The sequence below is a fragment of the Furipterus horrens genome, unplaced genomic scaffold (genome assembly GCF_987537825.1).
Source record: "Furipterus horrens unplaced genomic scaffold, mFurHor1.1.pri manual_scaffold_4, whole genome shotgun sequence".
NCBI classification, from domain to species: Eukaryota; Metazoa; Chordata; class Mammalia; order Chiroptera; family Furipteridae; genus Furipterus; species Furipterus horrens.
Window position 1 is genome coordinate 122,492,905 of NW_028327174.1, and position 20,457 is coordinate 122,513,361.

General features: G+C 45.4%; 1 protein-coding gene across 11 annotated transcripts in view; it reads left to right on the plus strand.

Moving 5' to 3' along the window:
• Positions 1–20,457, plus strand: part of AOPEP (aminopeptidase O (putative)) — a 360,558-nt gene that overhangs the window by 334,553 nt on the left and 5,548 nt on the right. For 8 of the 11 annotated variants that reach the window (XR_016510536.1, XR_016510537.1, XR_016510538.1 and 5 more), the window contains one exon: positions 19,318–19,404. Coding sequence is in view for 7 of the 11 variants with exons in the window: in XM_090274018.1 (XP_090130144.1) it covers positions 19,318–19,404 (87 nt within the window). In the remaining 4 variants the exon portion in view is untranslated. Of the gene's footprint in view, positions 1–10,949; positions 11,112–19,317; positions 19,405–20,457 lie in introns of those variants that run through there. The other 3 variants (XR_016510539.1, XM_090274015.1, XM_090274017.1) reach the window with 2 other exon arrangements.

Sequence of the window (20,457 nt, forward strand, 5' to 3'; positions counted from 1 at the left end):
TAAAAAACAGGCACGCAGTCAAAAATAGAAAAGCTCTTTTATATAAAACTCCTAAAATGCAAGTAAGTTTGGTTTGTGTTTAATTGAAAATAAGTGAACAGTTAAAAATGGTACAGTTTGATACGGTAGCTGTCAGGCACATGTGACTACTGAGCACTTGAGCTGTGGCTATTTTAAATTGAGATGGGCTGTGAGTGGGAAATGCACAGTGGATACTGAAGATGTAGTATAAAAACAAAATATCTCACTAATAATTTCTTATTAAAAATGTCAAAACGATATTTCAGATATGCTGGGTTAAATAAAATACTATTAAAATAAATTTCACAATCATTAAAATGGAGTAAATGTAGAAAAAAGTTTATTGTTAGATTAAAAGGTAAGATGGACATTGTTTTACATTTTAAAGCCACATAAATTCAGGAGTTAATTGAAAAGCTTCAGAGTAGACACACATAGCTTTTTATCCACCTGAGCATAGATCAGATGTGCAACTATTGCTATTTATTTCAGCTCTTATATTCTTGATTATAGATGTTACCAAATGTCGGCCTGTTATTTTTAATTGGTGTTTAAAGATGCTTCTATTTATAGGCATGAGATTCAGTTTTAACCAGAGCTGAATACCACTGAAATGCCAGGCCCCTGTGACAGGCAGTGGACAGAGGACAGTGGGAGGATCAAAGCAGACCTGGCCGCCTGTCACTCTGCCCGGAAGTCACGAGGTGGTAGACACTATTTGCTTCCCTTCCTTTTGGCATAAAACACATTGTGTTCTAAACATAAAGCCCAGCTTAGGTGTTATATATAGCCTCTTAAACCTTTGAGGCAATAGCAAGTGCAAACATGTAAGCATATCATGTGCTAGGATGGGGTCAGCAAACTTCCTGCAAAGGAACAAGTAGTTAGTATTTCAGGCTGTATGGTTTCTGCCTCAACTATTCACATGTGCTGTTGTAGCATGAAAGCTGATGTTGAGACAGCACGTGAGCGAAGAGATGTGTCTGTGCTTCAATAGAACTGTTTATGGACCCTGAAACTTGAATTTCATGTAATTATCATGGCTCAAGATGTTCTTTGTTTTGTTTTTTGTTTTTTTGTTTTGTTTTGTTTTTGTTTCTTGTTCAAACTATTTTAAAATGTACAAGACAGACACTCTTAGCTGGGGCTGATTTGGTCTGTCCCATGTGGGGTTTGTTGACCCCTGAGTTGGAGTGGGCAGGGGCCAGACCAAGGAAGGCCTGGAGGCCACACGCCCCCTTGGGGTTTTACTTGAACAATGTGCCTCCTTCCCCAGCTCCCTTGTCCTGACATGTAGTTACACGGACAGCTTATCTCACTAATGTTTCCCTGAAATGTCACTCAGAACCAGAAAAGCAACAGGATTTGGGCCAACCAGGGTGTTTCTAGAAACTTTATTAGTTAAGTGTGATTTATTGTGACACCAGTTAGCAGGAATTTAGTTGAATAACCATCTGCTTTTATTTTAAGTAACAGAACATTTCATGGAAGAAAGAATCATTTTTTGGTGGAAAAGTCTTGAGGATTCTGACTTTATTCTTGGTGCTTCTCCTTAACCTAGACAAATAAGGATAGTCTATTTACTCATTATCAGAGCTTTTATTTATTTTTATTGTTATTGTTTTTAAAATTTTGTTTATTTTTAGAGCGGGGAGGCGAAGGTGAAAGGGAGAAATGTGTACACAAGAAAGAAACATCAATGTGTGCTTGCCTCTTGTATACATTCCAACCAGGGACCCAAACCTTCAACCCAGGCACCTGCCCTGAGAGGGAATCAGGCTAGTGACCTTTCGGTTTGCAGGACAATGCCCAACAAGCTGAGCCACACCACTCAGGGCAGGGCTTTTAAATACGTAATAGAGAGCCAGCATTTGAAAGCTGGCCAGGGACCCTGGAGTGTGGTGGTTGTATATGGAGCATCCCTGTAGAAAATGATCTGGTGGTATTTCCTGGCCAGGAGCAGCGTGAATTAGGGCTCTCAGGGTCTGTGTTCAGGGTGCTGCCCCAGGCCTCTGGACCACAGTGTTAAATTAGATGTCTGTGCAGAGAGACTTTGGCACAGAGCAGGGGAGTGTTCATGACTTGGGGTAGAGGGGTATTCCCCATATTTCCAAGAGATATAAAGAGGCTCCTCTCACTGTTCTTTAGACTGGCATTTTTTTTTCCCTGAGAGCATACACTGATGTAAAGTCACTCTTTGAGAAGGTGAGCGTGTTATTTCACATAACTTGTCTTTGCTGCGTGTTCCCTGATTGCCCAGTTTGCTGCAGAACTCTTGCTGGCAGAGCAGGAGGCTCCATGCATCACACCAGTGTCTCAGCTGTGTCAGAAGCCTCTCCCAGCACAAATCAGCACTTGCCCTCTTTCAGCACTTGCTTTAGCTTCTTTTCCATCATATCTCTTATGCCTCTGCCCCCCCTTCCTTCTCTGTATAGGTGGACAAGGTGCAGTTCCACTGGGAAGTTTATTGTTAATAATTCTCTGTATGTAGGTCAATATTTGTGTTACTTGTGTTGCTTCTGTGTTTCAGGTGTGTTCACAGAATGTCTGGTCTGTTGGTCAGGGTTTTTGAGTGTGGTACCTGGTCTGATGTTGCTTGTCAGCTCCGCGCCCCCCCCACCCCCCACCCCCCCATCTAAAGTGGTAGCTTATATGGCCCCTGTCCTCCATGTGCCAGCATCATGAGTGTGAATCCTCAGGTCTGCTCTGGGGGAAGATACTGCATATTCAGAATCTTAAAAAGGAAGTTCACAAGGACAAATAGAGGAAGAAGCTGAGCCATCTCCAGCCTTGCCTGCCACTCTCATTGCCACCATCTGAAAAGTGGGCACTGGTGGGGAGTGTTGCCTTCCATAGCCTGGAATGGAGCGCTAACCATGGGAGTCAACCATCTTTCACATCCAGAGTCAAGGATACCATTAACCATATGCTGGCTACTTTAACCAAGGTGGAAAACTTAGTTCATAGAAATGTTTGTCTTCAGTTTTTGAGCATATTGGCTCAAGTGAGGAGCCATAGAAGTTTAAAAATATCTTGGACAACTGATTCTTAAAACAAGATATTTTCTAAGATCCCATTTTAAGTAATGAAATTTCTGCCTTCTAGAGTAAGTCTCGTAAGCTGTAAAAATAGCTGCGTGGTAGTGAGGTGAAGACCGATGGAATGTGGCTGTGTGACCTTTCTGCCGAAGAGCCCACAGCTGATCTTGAAGCGACTTTATTTCTACAGGCTACAGTGGAGCACTTCAAAATTGGGCATATACCTCAAGTAAAGTTTTGGAAAATTCATAAACAGCTACTTACTCTTTTATCTGTCTTAGATGGGACTGGTGGACATCAGTCAGAACGGTCCCCACGCTAGCTTGCTCTGCCTTGATGTTTCAGCTGGTAGATTGGGCAAGAAAATTAATTTTCTGGGAGAGGCCATTACCAGTTCATCCTCCGACTGAATCTGGGGAAGACTCTGAGCCCTCCTCAGTCAGACTGGAGTGGAAAGTGTGGACATCATGTCTGTGTCTTCCTTCTAGTCTTCAGGGCACTACCTCCTTCCATCTTTTGATCTAATGAAGCACCCAGGCCAAGCACCTGGTATTGGCTCAGCCATTGACTTGCAACAAACCAGAAGGCTTGTGCCCATAGACAAGTTACTGCCCTTCCAGGACCCTCCTTGCCTCGTCTGCTCATCTTGCACAGGAGAACCTAGACTAGGCTGCTGGCTTCCTGGCTTTTTGACTACAGCCAAGTGGCAAACAGTGTTTCATGAAACTGTCTTTACTCCTAAATTTTCTATTATCTCCTGTTATATTTTCCTGTGATGCAGTAAATTGGCTTTTAAATATGGTAACGGATTGCAGTCCACAGTTTGAAAAATGCCATAAACCTCTTCTTCACAGGATTGTTAACAATATGACTTGGGAAAATGTCGATGAGTATGTGTGATCTTAATGTAGTTGCTGTTGAGAGAGTCACCATCTCTCATTTGGTGTGAAATGGTCACATTTTTTTCTTTTAGCTTAATCTGTCAGGACAGGCAGGGAGAAAAAAAGGAAAGTAGTATAAACTACCCAACAATTAGGAGTTCGCAAGTGTCTGGTTAAAGAATTCTTGACCTGGGGGCTTGGTGGGTTTGTGGGGGGACCTTACTCTGACATTTGGACTGAATAATTGTCTCCGGGGGGTGGGGGGTGGACAGTGGCTGTCCTGTGTGCTGTAGGATGTTTTGCATCCCTTGTGTTTACCCATGAGATGCTAGTAGCAACCCACCCCCAGTTTTGTCAATCAAAAATGTCTCCAGACATTGCCACATGTCTTGTGGGGGCAAAGCCACTGCACTTAAGAATCATTGTTTTAAAGCGGCAACTGATTCACAAAAGACAATTTTTTTAATCTCCTTTAATATAGTGCCTGGCAGAGGGCTAGGACATGCAGTGGAGCAGAGCTGGAAAGGCAGGCAACAGCTGCAAGAGGCCCTCTCGCCAGCTGTGCTCTCCCAGGGCTCCAGAGAGGGTAACCTTGGGAGAGGTGAAAACAGAATCTCTTTGGGAAAGAAGAAAGAATGGCAAAACAAAGTAGTAGTGGCTAGCACATCTAGAGGAGCAGATTAGTAAGTAAGTACAAACCTGTTCTACCACTAGTACACAGCCATGCCAGGGCCGGCTGCTTTCTGCTCTGCAAAGGACACTTTCAAGGTTGATTACAAATGGAAAAACATCCAGCCTTGCAGGCCTTTTCCCACATCACTGCCTCTTCTCTGTCTCTGGCCGAAGAACCCTTGGAAACCCTATCAAGTGGCTGCCTCCCATGGTGGGTTTTATATATGCAGGGAGGGCACAGATTTTAGTACATTGTCCATAAGGGAATACACTGTTAGCTTGAAAAGAAAACACCACAGCATTTTTCTGAAGTCCGGAGGTGGAAGGTGTAATTCCCAGAATGCAGTGGTCTGACAGCTCTGCTGCTCATTTCTGCATTTTATTCGGGCCAAAAGCATGGTTCCTGTGAGTTGAGCGCACATCATGATCCACAGATGTCTGGAGCAGCATGCTGAAAGGGCAGAGATGAAGGGTTTAGCCAGGCATCGCGTCTCTGAATTCTGAAATTGACCAACAGCTGTGATTCTGTACATTCCTTCTCATGATAACACTCCTTCCATTCAGGGTCCTGGGGTCCGTTCCCTGCCACAGGGAGCTCTGCTCCCCATTCTCCCCAGTTCTTTTCAGTAGTACCCAGCTACAAAGCAAACATAAACGTTGTTGTTTTGTCTTTCTCACAGACCGGTTTAGAGGACAGGTGAGGTGTCATTTCTGGCTCTGTTGCTGCCGCAGGGAGCTCACCAGGTTCTGCTTGGCATCGTGCCTCGTCCTGGACTCCTGCCTCCTTCCTCTTTGGTCTTGCTCGATGCGGCAGCTTAAGGCATCGACGCAGGATCCGGCCTTGCTGATGTCAGGTCCTACCATCAGTGTCTGTGAGAGCAGCCTACAGGGAGCCAGGGTGGGAACACCCCTGCCCCACGTCCGTGCGCCCCAGCAGCTGTGCCACTTCCTCCCTCCTTCCCTTCGAGGCCTCCCTGGTGTGGCCCAGTGCTGTCAGGAGGCACCTTCCCAAGCCCGTGAGGCCGATTTTCAGATTGAACATAAAAGAGAGACCAGTGTGGAGGCTCAGAACAGTCAGTGCCAATTGGGGAAGTGGTTCTCCAGAATGGGGTCTTCGGGAAAGGCAGTTTGATACCTGCCATATCCAGCATTGGGCCATCTGTCACAACTTCTTCACAGGGACAAGGGGTCTAGCTCATTGGCCCCTTGACATAGTCAGGCTTAGGTTACAAATCAAGAGGTCAAATGCTGATGAATCTGAACTTCAGTATGTGAGCTGTAAATAGTGTGACTTTATATTTATTTTTTCAAAGCCAGAGCAGTACTTGTGAAGGTCATGGCTGTCCCTTTGACACAGCCTTGTAATTCCTTTGCTAGAGTTTAAAAGCTGGCCCAGGTATGGATTGAAAAAAGGGATTGGAGTATTTTCTTCAGTTTCTTTAGACATATCTGTCTTTAAACCATATGTTTTTAATAATGTGGGAAAGAACAGAGTTCTTATATAATTATCTAGTTATAGTTGTACATTTTTTCTTTGTTGTATTTGGTTTATGAAACAATATTTTGGAAGATTTCCTTCAAAAAAAGATATTTCAAGGTATTTCTTCAGTTTTTTTTTCTTTTTTACTCACTTTGGTGCCACTAGAACTTATGTGTGGAAACCTTGCAAAAAAACTAAGTCTCCTCTGCTATATTGTGATGAAGAGATTTTTCCAAAAGTGATCTAAATAATGACAAAGTAAAAAGCTTTGATCTTTTAGATAAATTTTCGGTACTTGTTCCTGAGGCCAGGGACGGTTTATTTACCTTGAATTGTTACAGCACTGGTCAGATGTTTGTTAAATGAAGGGAAAAGGAAAAAATGAGCCTTGGTTGGCAAAATCTGCCTGATTGTTCTTAAAAGGAACTATTAAATAAACAGCTATAATCAGTTCACAATATGTAGAGTTTGTAAGGAAAAGGAAAAGGACATGTAATACATGGGCTTTTAAGCTACAGGTTTAGCCAGACTTGATTAGAAAAGTTCCTGGTAGCTGATTGTCCTTTGCCATTTGCTCTGCCTGTGTGCTCAACAGCAGGTGGCACTCTACAGAGGCTCTGAGGGGCATTGTCTGCTCCTGCTGCGTGCCCCCGGGCTGTAGACTTTCTAAGAAAGGTGCATAGATATGCACACTTTCTGGGTTGTAAATCACATGGCCCTGATGCTCCTCTTTCTGAATAGCCCCAAAGCCAGCTACATCTCATGTTCATTTTGTCTTTAAAGGTCTCGAGGGTAATATCAACACATGATGTTTTATTGATGCTTCTGGCTTTGTAGAAAAAAAATTTATTAATTTAAAAGAGAGAGGAAAGGAGAGAGAGAGCCATCGATTTGTTGTTCCACTTATTTATGCATTCATTGGTTGATTCTTGTATGTGCCCTTATGGGGGCTCGAACCTGCAACCTTGGCATATAGGGACAATGCTCTAACCAACTAAGCTACCCGGCTAGAGGGCTTCTGGCTTTTTTATATCTCCACCAATAGTTTATATATTTTTGTATTAGATTTCTGTATTAAAATCCATGCCAAGAAAGCACACAGTTGTCTGTGACTGCTGCCATTTTATTTCACAGCTGTGCACTGAACCATATTTTTATGTAACATGTGCCTTAGATGCCCTAAAGTAGAGGGCTCACATTTGCCAAAATGCTCAAATCTCTTTCCAGATTGCTTTCTTCCCTCCAGTGCCTTTCCTGTACACCTTTATCTGTTCTCTAGTTCCAAGGCACACCAGGATTGGAGAGTTCAGTTTGTCTGGCCTTGGAGCTGCGCAACCAGCGGACTGCAGAGAGAATGAGCTCTGCCTTGCAGCGAGCATCAGCTGCAGGAGTGGTCCCTGACCCTGCCCTGCAGCCCTGCAGGGACGAGCGGTGCTCTGGGGGTCCCACACGTTCCCTGGCAGCCTGTGCTTTTGACATGGGAATGTTTATCCTGGAGCCTGAGAGCAAAACGAAAGTCAGTTACATCAGATTCAGATTTTTTAAAGAACGAAAGGACACCTATTTCTATGCAAATGACAGTATTTTGTTTGTATGTCAGAGTATGAAATTTAAAGGTCAACTGAACTTATCAGAAGGCACTAAAAATGAATTTTAAGCTATTTGATCTGCATGTTGCTTCAGTGCAGCCTTGAACCACATGGAACCAGGTTCCATAGACCAGCTGGTCTTGCCCACCTTGGGAGAAGCCAGCGCTGAGGCCGAGCACAGGAACCGTGGGCACTGGGGGAACCACTGGCCAGTGAGCGGCAGCCTGGAGCTGGCTCAGCTACCAGGACACCAGGTGGTTTCCTCAGGAACGGACTCCGTACCCTTTGTACCCTCCAGCCTGGCTCTTGGGTTGTTTTTAATAACCTTTTTGAGAAATAATTCATACACCGTACAGTTCGCCCATACACTCACACAGTTGTACCATAACCAGAATTGGTTGTTGAACATTGTCATCATCCCCAAAAGAAACCCCATACCCATTAGCCGTCATTCTCCTCTCTCCCCTACCCCCCAGCCTAGGCCCCGACACGGATCTTTCTGTCTCTATACATGTGCCTATTCTGGACTTCATATAAATAGAACCACATACAATATGGGACCTTTGTGACTGGGTTTTTTTAGGTTAGCATGTATGTTCAGTGATCATCCATGTTTAAGCCTATATTAGTATATCATTTATTTCATATCATGTTTTTAGTTGTATTGATAAACCACACTTGTTGGTTTATTCATCAGTTGATAGACATTTTGCCCTGGCTGGTTTGGCTCAGTGGATTGAGCGTCGGCCTGCGAGCTAAGTGTCGCTGGTTCGATCTTCCAGTCAGGGCACATCAGAGAAGGAAAACTCTGACTCCAAAAAACCTCCGCTGCCTTGCGGCATACCTCTTCAGGGGAAAGGCTAAGGGAGTAAACCCCGACAGAAAATCCGGAGCCGGAGTCCCTAAGGCGGTTTGACATTGTAGTCAACACCGGCAACTCCTGCGGCGCACCTGAAGCCAAGCTGTATTGACTCCGTCTTTCCCTTGGACCCTTCAGCTGCGAAGAGAGGGGGGGTCTGCTGCATGGGCAACAGCAGACCCTCCATATTACGCTGCCCAGGCTCTGTAGCTTCAGCGTCATCACAAGATGTCGATTCAACACGGGAGGAGACAGATACCGTGTCACTCCCGAGTCGGACTGCACAGCCATTCTCGGCGGTGCAGATAGACTCTTAAGAAGCTACACCATCGTCTTTCGAGACGGACGGCTGCCGACGACGACGATGATAGACATTTGGCTTGTTTCCATTTCAGGGCTGTTGTGTATAATGCTGCTATGAACACTTTCGTGTAAATGTTTTTGTGTGGATGTGTGTTTCACTTCTCTCAGGTCTCTATCTAGGAGTGGATTCCTGGGTTATATGGTAACTCTTTTTAACCTTTTGAGGAACCGTGAGACTTTTCCAAAGTTACTGCACCATGCCACGTTTTCCCAGGACTGGGTACAGTTCCAGTTTTTCTTCATCCTTGCTAACACTTGTTATTCTCTTTTACTTTTTCCATCTTCCTATGTGGTTTTGATTTTCATTTCCCTGGCAACATCATGTTGAACATCTTTTCATGTGCCTATTGGCTATTTATAAATCTTTAGAGGAATACCTAACCTGATCTTTTGCTTATTTTTAATTGGTTTGTCTTTTTATTATTGAGTTATAGTAGTTCTTTATATGTGTTAGATACAAGTCTCTGATCAAGTATATGATTTGCAAAAATATTCTCTCTTGTGGGTTGTCTGTTTACTTTCTTGATGGTGACCTATGAAGCACAGAAGTTTCAATTTTGATAAAATAATTTATCTATGTTTTTCTTTTTTTGCTTGTGTGTTTAGGATCAAATCTAGGAAGCCATTGCCTGATTCAAGGTCTGGAATATTTATGCCTATGTCTTCTCTAAGAGTTTCATAGCTTTAGTTCTTACGTTGAAGTCTTGGGGTTTATTTTTACAAGTCAATTTCTCTAGCTCCAGTAGGGAAGGGTTTTGGAAGAAATAGCCATGAAGAAGGGAGGGTTGAATTTTTCATAGAATGTATGGTGTGGCTAGAAACTGAGCTTAGGGTGCCCTGTCCAGTAACAGGTGTCTTTTCCCCTTTCAGCCTGTCAGTGTGCATGGGCCCTTCTTAGGGAGTTTTCTGACCACATCCTCCCCCTCGCTTCCCTCATTGCACCCTGTTATGTCCTTCTGTGGCATTTTATCACCAACATAGGTGTCTGCATGTGCCATTTACTGAATTTTTTTCTAGCTTTTCTAATGAACTATAAGCTCCAAGAGGGCCTCTCTGTTTTATTTATCATGAATACCTAACACTTTCTAGGGAATGACTTTTCATGGATCTCCAGGTGTTCTGGAATAGCAGCTACTAGTGTCTTCCCCAGTGGGGTGACTGGGTTAACAACAGCCGTGGCGAACCCACTACAGGAGAGAGCGAGCCCCTGACCCCTGGGCCAGGCCTCTGGGGTCAAGACTGCCTCTGAAGAGAGCAAGGAGGGGCACGGGGTCCCTTCTGAGCTCGTCAGAGGGGGAACCTATGCTCATCTCTCTGCCAATGTTAAATGGCCTTTCTCAGCAAAGGCCCTGTGTCACCTGTCATGAAATGAAAAAGGAAGATCAGGTGTGTTATTTCCTAATTATCAAATTACATATTGGAATGTATCACTGTGAGTGCTGTATTTCAAGGTAGACCCAGCATGGGCTCCTGGGTCCTGATTTCTAGAGCCAGCTTACTTGAGTGGCATTAGTGTCCTTAGATAAAATAGTATCTCCATAGGAGGAGGAGGACAGGTTAGAATTTGCCGAGACGAGGTATGTGCTGACATGTCATCATACCTGACCCTCGCCGTCACTCTCCATGTACTCGCATGTGTCAAGTGTGATGATCCTGGGAGCACTTGTAGAGGATCCTGTCTTGCATGATGCTGCACTCTGATTATAACTGGTTATAAGCGGTTATGAACAGGTAATGTGTAGGTGAGAGCTTTAGGGACTGATTCGAACAAGGATTATAAGAGCACTTGAAAAAGAGGTAAAGGCCTCTGATGCCTTCATTTGTTGTCTTAACCTCGGGCCTGGGGATTTATTAACCTGGCTTGGTGACAGCAAATGAGTAACTTTTTAATTTCCTTTAGTTAAAAAAATAATATTACAATTGCAGCCCTTTGGGAATAAGAATCAGTCCAGTGAGAGAGAAAATGAAAAGTGTTTGAATCAAAAGACAAATTCTAGACATCTGAATGTGACGAGCATCCAGCCCACGGTTCTTTTCTTTCCTCAGGAGAACAAACAGATGAGGTGTCCTTCAACAGAGCACTCGCTGGAAGTCTGTCTTGGGGCTGCCTTCTTGCTCCCGGGCTGCCAGGCAGGCTTCCCTTACCAGCAGTAAACCCACTTTAAAGCAAAATTAAATCTACTTTAAGGACACAAATTGAAAAAGCAGGTTTGTTTATTACAAGGTTAGACTTACTAACTCACAAAAGCCATGAGCATTGGACTTTCTGTTTACAGATATAAAATGGAACTCTAAATGAGGTTTAATGGGCTTCCCAGATCATGGTCCCTGGAGAGATTTTTTTTTTTCCTCTTCAACAGTAAATTCTGAAATCAAAAGGACTAAAAATGGTGGTGGTGGGGGGTGTGCTTCCTGTCATAAATAGGATAGGTGGCGTTTTCCAAAGTATTTTACAACTTCCAACTGTGCATTATAATTTCAGAGTAGCTGAAAAGCATTCTGAGTTTTTAAAAGTAGTATGTTTGCTCAGAAACATTTATCAAGCATGTACTAGAAACCAGGCATTGGGACAGGGCTCGGAGATGGTCTAAAGGCACCCAGCCCTGTTCTCACCATGCTCGGATTTCCTGTAAATGAATACACTGTGAGCTGGAGAGCTTGTAAGACACAGCTCTGAGGCAGTGACTGATGCGGGGACAGGCAGAGGATGATGAACTCTGGGCCAACGAGCTGTGTTAAGGGATGGTGTTGGCATACCTGGTCGTTTGACAAAACGTGGGTGTGTTGCATGAGGTGGGACCACAGCAGTGCCATCTAGTATGACTGCAGACTTCCTTGTCCCTTTTGTCTGCTGGTCCTTTTAAAGGCTGTTAACACATTTGGGAACATTCTGTGACACACAAGAGACTTACTTTCTGGTGTGACCAGAGGATCGAAGGACTAGTGGAACTGGAGTATATTAACAGCAGGGAAATGCCCTGCAGTGTTTTAAGTGAAAGTATGTGAGCCACACTGAGCTGGTGAATCCAACAGTGGCAAATGGAGAGAAGGAGGAACCCAAAATAATATTGTGGCTGCTGCTTTTGTAAAGTCAGAAATGAATTTGGCTGAATGGCTAAAATTTCATGTTTACTGCGTTCTCTGTTTGTGTAAAGTTAACCTGTTCATGACTTTTAAACATTTAAAAATAAAGCAAAGGAAGCAACTACTGACGGAGACATAGGTGCTTTTGTAAGTATGACAATAAGGAGCCACGAAACCAGTCCCTGCCTGGCCCCAGGACTGCAGTGCCTGGGCAACATGGTTAACTTCCTCTCTGTGACCTTGACTGTCTCGTGTACTTTGTTGATGGCACATAGTGGCTACCAGAATCAAGCTGGAGGGTTTCGCTGTTAGTAGTTATTGGAGCTAACCTATTGTCCTATGCCTGTAGTAACGTCGCTCAGCCTCTGTGATTCCATTTATTCCTCAGACCCAATTACTCTTCTGTAAGACACTGGGTTTCAAACTCTACCTCTGAGGAACCCAGAACCCCACCATGGAGTTTACTCTAACAGTGTTTCATACCTGACATGAAGATTTACACTCCTCGAAGAACCGATTTATATTCATTCTTCTCTTTACTCTGTCTTTATATACTGGAGTTTCAGATTACATTTTTATTAAAAGTTTGAAGAATTATGTTTAAGAAAAGTTTGAAAACCCCTTCGAAAAATTAGTTTATTAGATAATATTTCTTAGAAGTAGATTCATGAAAAACAATCCAAATATGAAGTTAGAAAAAAACCTTTGAGATAAAAGCTATAAAAGAGCAGTGAGGATTGTCACAGATCAGTGAGTACGTGGCCAACCTGCGGTTCAGGGCAGCACCACACAGCGCAGGCAGCCCAGGGGTGAGCAGGGGAGGCTGCGCTTCTTCAGTGTCGGGCTGCCTGCCCGCTCGTGCCGCGTTGTATCTGCATTTGTCCGGGGCCCACAGGGCCGAGAGACGCTCTGTTTTAGAAGGGGTTCCGGAGCACATTTTCTTATGCGGAAGGACTTTAATCCACAGAGAAAGGAGTAGGACTCGAGAGCCCACACTCAACACCATCGCGTGTTCCCGGCAGGACGGAAGCTGAAGCTGGCTGGAGCCGGCTCACGCGCTCAGTGACACTGCTGGCAGATTTGGGGATTTAAACATTGCCCGGGGCGCTGCTGCCTGCCCCTCGTTCTGGGAGCCTAGGATGTGGGCCTCTAAGGTAAAGCAGGGTCAGCGAACTAGAGCCAGGCCGGTCTAGCCCACACAACTTAACTTTTATAGTTTTATCTGAATACTGCCATACTCAGACACATCATTTACATAATACCTGGGGCTGCTTTTGTGATATAATGGCAAATGGGCAGAGAAACCAAAATGCTCACACTCTGGCCTGTGACAGAAAACATTTGCTGACTGTCACCATTCTAGAGTCTGGTGGAAAATGGGTTCTGGATTCACTGAAATGTCTCAGGATGAAAAGATCGAGGTGGGGTGTGGGCTGCCCTTTAGCAGTTTCCCCTCCTGTTTCCAGAGAACAGTTAACGTGGGGAGCCCCAGCATGTCCTCCGTGGGTTGTGGTTTTATCACAGAGAGGCCCGTTGGGTCACCTCTGAATCTGAGTCATGGTTTGCGAATATGAATGACCCTACCAGGCAGAGGTCTTTAAGGCACCCTTGGGAGTCAGAGGAGCAGGCTTCACTCACCCAGTGCTATGTTTCTGAGCCGCTAGTCCAGCTCGGTCGGTCGAGCCTTCCAGGCAGGGAGAACGTCCTTGAAATGGCGCAAGTGCCAGGCGACGGGGCTGATGCTAGCATGAGGCTGAGCCATCCATCTTTATAAATAGTTTGGAAAGTTCCCAGGCCCCTGGCCCCTGGTATACTTCCCAGGGGTGGCATGAGAAGCGCCAGCTCCCCCGGGCCTCTAGGCCCGCCCTGGTGCCCCCACTCCCTCTGCTCTGCTCCTGCTGAGAGGCTGAGACTCAGCCCGGCCCCCTTCTCCCCCCCAGTTCAGTCCCAGGGCAGGAGGGGTCCCACCTTCCTTCCCTCGCTGTGTGCTACCTCGCAGCCCTGTTGGTGCTCTCCCCGCACGCGCGCTGCCTCACACACATCCAGGGCCGGCCCCTCGGCCCCTCGGCCCGCAGCAGCCGTCTGACCCGCACCTCGCTCCGTCATTTCACCAATGAGCAGTTCTTGGAATTAATACTCCCCTGGTTTTGTAAATTCAATAAATAATGAACTTTTTAGTTAGAAAATAAAGCCAAAATGGGCCACTCCTGCTAAGTTGAAAAGCACTTAGTCTAGCACTGGCCTGGGTAACCTCAGTCACTTCCCACAGCAGCACCCACCACGGGAGAGGAGCTGGGCGTGATGAGAGCAGCTCACCGAGCTGCCCGGCTGCTGAGTTACAGACCCAGCCTCCAGTTCAGGGCATCTGGCTCTGTAGGTCAGGACACAGCGTCATGGGGTAGTTTCAGTAGGGCACCAACCAGCATAAAGAACAGAAAATCTATATGCATATGTATGTGTATCAATGTTGGTTGCTGTGAATGTGTTTGGAAGGAATGAGCTACCAGCCTTATAGTTAGAGGCCTGTGTATGTGTTACCTGCAAAATCCCTCTTAGATATCCACGCCACATGTCTGCTCAGGTCTTTCAGATGACTGAGGCCTGTTAAAGGCTTGCCCTTCCTCCTTGTGGGAGTCCCTGCTGCGGGGGAGGGGTATGCCATTCAGGTGCAGTTATATGGATCATTGAAGGGTTCTCTGTATCATCAAATATGGGTCTGATATGAATCGGCTTCTGTAAACCTGTTCTTCATTCTTTCCAACCCAAATTCTGAGACCCTCCCATTTGCACCAAACCTCATTATTGGATACTTATCACTTTTTGTTCATGGAGGCTTCAGAAACCTGGAAACGTGAAGAGTCCATTTACAGTGGTGTGAATTAGCCCCACTGTGTTAAAGCCCGCCTGTGCACTGAGGGTAGCGCCCGTATTATTTTTCTGTTCAGCGTCCCTCAAGCAGAACTCATTGAAAAGCAGATTTTCAAACTGATTTTTATTGGAACAAAGTGTTTAGAGTGCATACCTGTTTATGCACGTCTGTATAGCACAGCTTCATTGTGATTTCATAGGAAGAATTAGGGACCTAAATTCCCTTTCTTCTGCATCCTTTCTTACTCACATGACAGGCCAGGCATTGTACTGAGGTTCACACACGTTCCAGAACCTTCCTCGCAGCTGTGTGTGATGGGGGCATGTTCGTCCTGGCACTGGATGGCAGTGGATGGCACCAGGCCCGGCTGCTGTCTGCACTGAAGACTCAGTGAAGAAAAGAGGGGCACATCCTTGGGAAGCAAGATGTCAGTGCCCCGTGAGACGCCCTGTCACGGAGCTGGAACAAGGCTCAGCTCCTCACCATAATTCTGCCTCTTTATTTCGGCACTGTCCCCCTTCTGATTTTCTCCCCCTCTCTTGCCCTCCTGCCCTCCCCTTCTCCTGCTCCTTCAGCCTGGCCTGACCACATTGATGGTGTTCAGCTAAGATGTTTCCCGATTCAAGGCTTTCAGAGATTTCTAGCATGAGTTGAGAGTGACTATGAATTTGAGTCAAGAGTTTAAACAGTCATTAAATTTTTTTCAACTCTATTGAGGCATAACTGAAGTATAAAGTGTGAAAATTTCACGTGTGGCTCGATCAGTTAGGACAGAGGATATATGCGACACCTCCGTGTGGTAATGGAACTGAGCGGGCGGGCGGCGGGAGGCCGCAGATACTGTGGGGCCGCCGGGCTCACGGTGCTGTCGCAGGCACGCGTGGTGTGTGTGCCTTCTCACTCTCACTGAGGAAGTTCTAAGGCAGGATGGCCACTGCACCCATTAATTTATTGGAAAATAAAGAAGAGCAGATGCACAGAATGGACAGCCTTCTTAGAGACATGCTTCTGAATTCTGTGGTTTGGATGTCTGAGGATGTCTCTTCCCATCGGCAGTGGAGGAAGGAACACGATATAAGTGTATGACGGCCTGTCGGACTTTTTCAGTTCCTTCGGTGCCCAGTGTGCAAATAGTGCTGGGAGAAACTGAGACAGGAGTCACTTTGCTGCCTGCTTCTCGGGAAGACCTGGTTCCATGTGGTGACAAGTGGCTAAGTGAGTTTCAAAGGTAATAAAAACAGTTTAAGGGATTAAAAAAATAATGATTTTCTTTCTTCCTCAGAGAAATAACGAAGAGAAGTAAAAATCCGGCATAGGCGCAAGACATGTCTGTTGGGCCCTCAGCCTCATGCAGCATCTCTGTGATGTCTTCTGAACATCCTGTCATTAAAATACTGAATGCTTTCAGCTCTTTTGTAATAAAAGGCTTGTTGTTTTTCCTGCTCTTCATGGGCTGGCGACGGGAGTGGGGGTGTGGGGGGCGGTGTACTTCCTGGATGACATGGCAGCCTTCAGGGGTCAGAAGACTAGATCACTTATTAATCATAGCAATAAACTATTTTTAACAGTAAGAGGAGTGGAAATGCTGACTTTATGTTGATTGTAGAAGGACCTCTTTCACTGTGTTGTCCCTGGACCTTCTTCCACTTGTGCTGGGACCACCCCTGCCTCCCTCCCGCCCTCCGGGGGCCTTATCATACTAGAAAATAGCTCCTAATTTATGCTTTGTTGTTTCTGTATGTGTAAATAAAATGGAGAGCACAGGAAGGAAAAATGAGAGGATAAACCCTCCATTCTCAAAATCAGGTCTAAAAATAAATTTGCCCCCAAGTTTCAGAATGAGAAACGGCAGCCATTGTCAAAGGCATGGTGTGATGAGGTCTCAAATCTGAGTTGTTCAAACATTTTGAAGCTGACAGAGTTGTCAGTACATGAGGCCACTAAACGCCCTGCAGTATAAGAAGTGAAGCTCTTCCCAATGGCCCAGAGCAGCATCTGAGTCTCCTGACTGTCTGCCCTGCAGTCGCCTGGGAGCTGGCCTCTGTCTTCACGAAGCTCACAGACGGGGCTAGTGGTGTCTGAGGCATTTAGGTTACCATGAATTGGGAGAAAACAAGAGGGGGAGAGGCACCCAAAGGGTCCTTTGCGGTCTCTCCCGTGTGTGACCTTTGGACGCGGACTGGAGTGGAGGGACTGAGGATCTGCTTGTTCTGATGGCTTCCTCTCCTCTCATTGGTGTGGTGTTAGGAGCAGACTTCTCTGAGATCTGTTCACTTGTAGTTTCTGCTCAGAATGTGTCAGGGCTGCCCTTTCCCTGTTATGGTCTGTTGTTAATATCTGTTGGTTGTATAGGAAAGAACATTTTATTGAAGCTGGAAAGATTTCACCCATCCTGTCTGAGCAAGCTTCCCTTTTGTTGTGTTGGTCTGAGGCTATTCACACATTTCCGTGCACCTCTGAAACCCCTTGGATGTGAAGATTTGTTGGTACCCTGGTCCTTACAAGTTCAAAGGACCTGGCTATCCACAAGCAAAAAGGCAGTGTCACCAGAAGGCCTGAATGAACACCCTGTCTGGGAGTGCACTGTAGCTTCGGGAAGGATTCTTTCCAAAAACTCTGTTTCTTTCCTTCATTCCTAATTGTTTATGTGTACATCTATTTATAGTAGATTAAAGGAGAGATCTGGCCAAGTTGGTGGGTAATAATATAATTTATAGGGGCCCAGCCAAAATGCTGAAATCGCTTATACTTTACTGTTGCCACAGATGGGCTCCTTTAAAGGGTCTCCCTCTTTCAAAGGCAATAAAAGCAGAGTGATGGGAGGAGACTTTTCAGATGCCTGTAGCCACTTCCACACATGGTCAGTGCTGAACCAGTAATGGAATATAAAATGGTACACTGCTAGCTGGGTGTAGTTGAGAGACCTTTGTTGCAGTAGAAATTGGCCTGGAACTGGGTTCTGGAAACAAATTCAGGTCGACTTTTCATGTAAAGAATTGTGCGTCAAGTGCGGAGGTGCCGGGGCTCTGCCACTACCCGCAGAGTCAGCCAGTGCTGGGATCCAACTTCCACATTGTCTTCAGGGCAGTGTGGGCTGAGCGGGCCTGGAAAATTCTTGCTGGTAAACCTTTAGTAAAGTGTATCTTCACAAAACAGCATCACGTTTAGCCTCTCCATTTTCAGTGTGTTGTGCAAGGCTGCAGCAGGAGCTACTTGCATCCCAGTAGTCTTCCTTTGCCCTCTGGCAGACACCCCGAACTCCCCAGAGGGCGTGCTTTGCCTCTTCTCAGGAATTGGAGAGCAGTGTCTCCTTGCTTTGCTCTTTATTGTCCTATCAGCAGCCCTGAACCCTATCGGTTGTTGCAGGAAATTAAGTGGTTGTGGTTTTAAAGGAAATCTTCGTTGATAGCCCTCTGAGCAGAGCACCAGCCCCCTGAGGAGGAGAGGACAACATTTAATTTTCTAGCTACAGTTGTGTTTACCTGTTACCTTGCAAAATTGTCTTTAAAAATATCAGAACACCTAACTGAAATATGTAGTTTCCTCCCCTAAAGTTGGTCATAGTCCTCCTAATGAGGACCATGGTTCTTTTCTTTTAAAAAACAAAAAAACACAAAACAAAGTTAATTTAAAACTAAAAGCATCAACAACGTCAGTACACTTCAGAGCAGATAGTGGCCCCTGTTATGTGCGTTGTCAGTTACTCATGGTCAACTGCAGTCTGAAAATATTAAATGGAAAATTCCAGAAATAAACAGTTCATAGTTTTGAACTGCCTGCTATTCTGAATAGTATGATGAAATTTAGAGCCATCTTGCTCTGTCCCACCCAGGACACAACTCACTCCTTTGTCCTGTGCCTACCCACCCATGAGTCACTAGCTGCCTCAGTGATCAGATCAACTAGCATGGTATTCATGTTCTTGTGTTCAGTTCACCCTTATTTTATTTTATAATGGCCCCAAAGCACAAGAGCAGGATGCTGACATTGGTATGTGCTGGAGAGAAGCTGTATTTTAAGTGGAAAGGTGAAAGATCTTGACTTAACACAAAAGAAAAAAATAATTAGCTGAAGTTGCTGTTATCTATGATAAGAACGAATCTTCTATTCATGAAATTGTGAAGAAGGAGAAAGAAATTCATACTAGTTTGCTTTGACACCTCAAACTGTAAAAGTTACAGCCACAGTGTGTGGTTAAGTGCTTAGTTAAGGTGGGAAGTTATTAAACTTTATCATATATTTGTATTATAGGAAAAAATATAGCATATATAGGGTTTCATCTAGGGTTTGATCCTACTCAAGGTTTCAGGCGTTCACGCAGTTTTGGAACATATCCCCTGAGCATAAGAAGGGGGATATTGTAACTTGTTCCTAACGTAGAAGGCTCTCAATCATTTAACTCCTTAGGCTGAGAAAAACCTACCAGTGTGTTGCTTATGGAATTTTCTCTTGTTTCTTAAGGTTCGCCACCGGTGGTGTGAACTTGTTGTTAAGCACAAATACACAAAAGCGTACAAGCATGTGGAGAAATTCCTTCAGGAGGATCAGGTGAGTTGCATTTTTCAGTATTTTGCAGCAGATGGGGACTTTGTAAATGCCGTCCTGTCCCCTGTCTGGTGCGCTTAACACAGGGGCCCAAAAACAGCATTTAAACACTTTCCAAAAACTTTGAAGATGTTGGTAGGAGCTTACCTACCACACTCTTGAGCTGATTTTCCATCTCTCGGTGTCCCTTTAAAACATGGAACTGCTCTGTCTGATGTGGCTCAGTGGATTGAGTGCCAGCTTACAAACCAAAACCTGACTGGTTTGGTTCCCAGTCAGGGCACATGCCTAGGTTGCGAGCCAGGTCCCCATTTGGACGTGTGCGAGAGGCAACCAACCCATGTGTCTCACACATCGATGTTTCTCTCCCCCACTTCCGATCTCTCTGTAAATTAATTAATTAATAATAATAAAATCTTTAAAACATGGAACCGTGCTCCTTAGAGGTGCCATTGGTTGGTTTCACTTGGCTGGGGCCTGTTGCCATTGCCAAGTGAGGCTTGTGCAGGCTTCACAGCGTTGCCGAACCTCAGACCAGAGTGTAGCTTAGCGCTGCTGTGGTGCGTCTTTGTCTTCACTGTCCCTAATTTGAAGTGCGTGAGAAGATCAGATGGAGAGCCCCGGTCAACTGGAACAGTCTGGTCTGTGGCTGCACCTGCCACTCCAGGCCACACGACTGTTCACCCCAGGGAAAGTGGTCACCTTCCCAGGAGCCTGCAGGAAGCGTGTGTGCGTGGCTGTGTTTGGGGATATCCTCCTTGCTGCCTCTGCGCCCACGCACACTTGTCCTGGCGTGTCTATCCACTGTGTGCCTGTGTGAGCTTTCTGCCCAGCACTGTGGGCTGACAGGGTGGAGCCATGTTTAGTTGGGGCAGAGAGTGGGGGTGGAGCAAACAAAAGGACTTTTGAGTGACCAGAGTATGGGGGCCGCTAGCGAGTAAGGGCTTGTTGTTCCCACAAAGAGCAATGCATGACTTTGTACCAGAAGAAATGTCACATTTGCACAGTGGAGCAAGAGTTGTTTGGAAACACAGAGGGGGGTATAAGGACAAATGC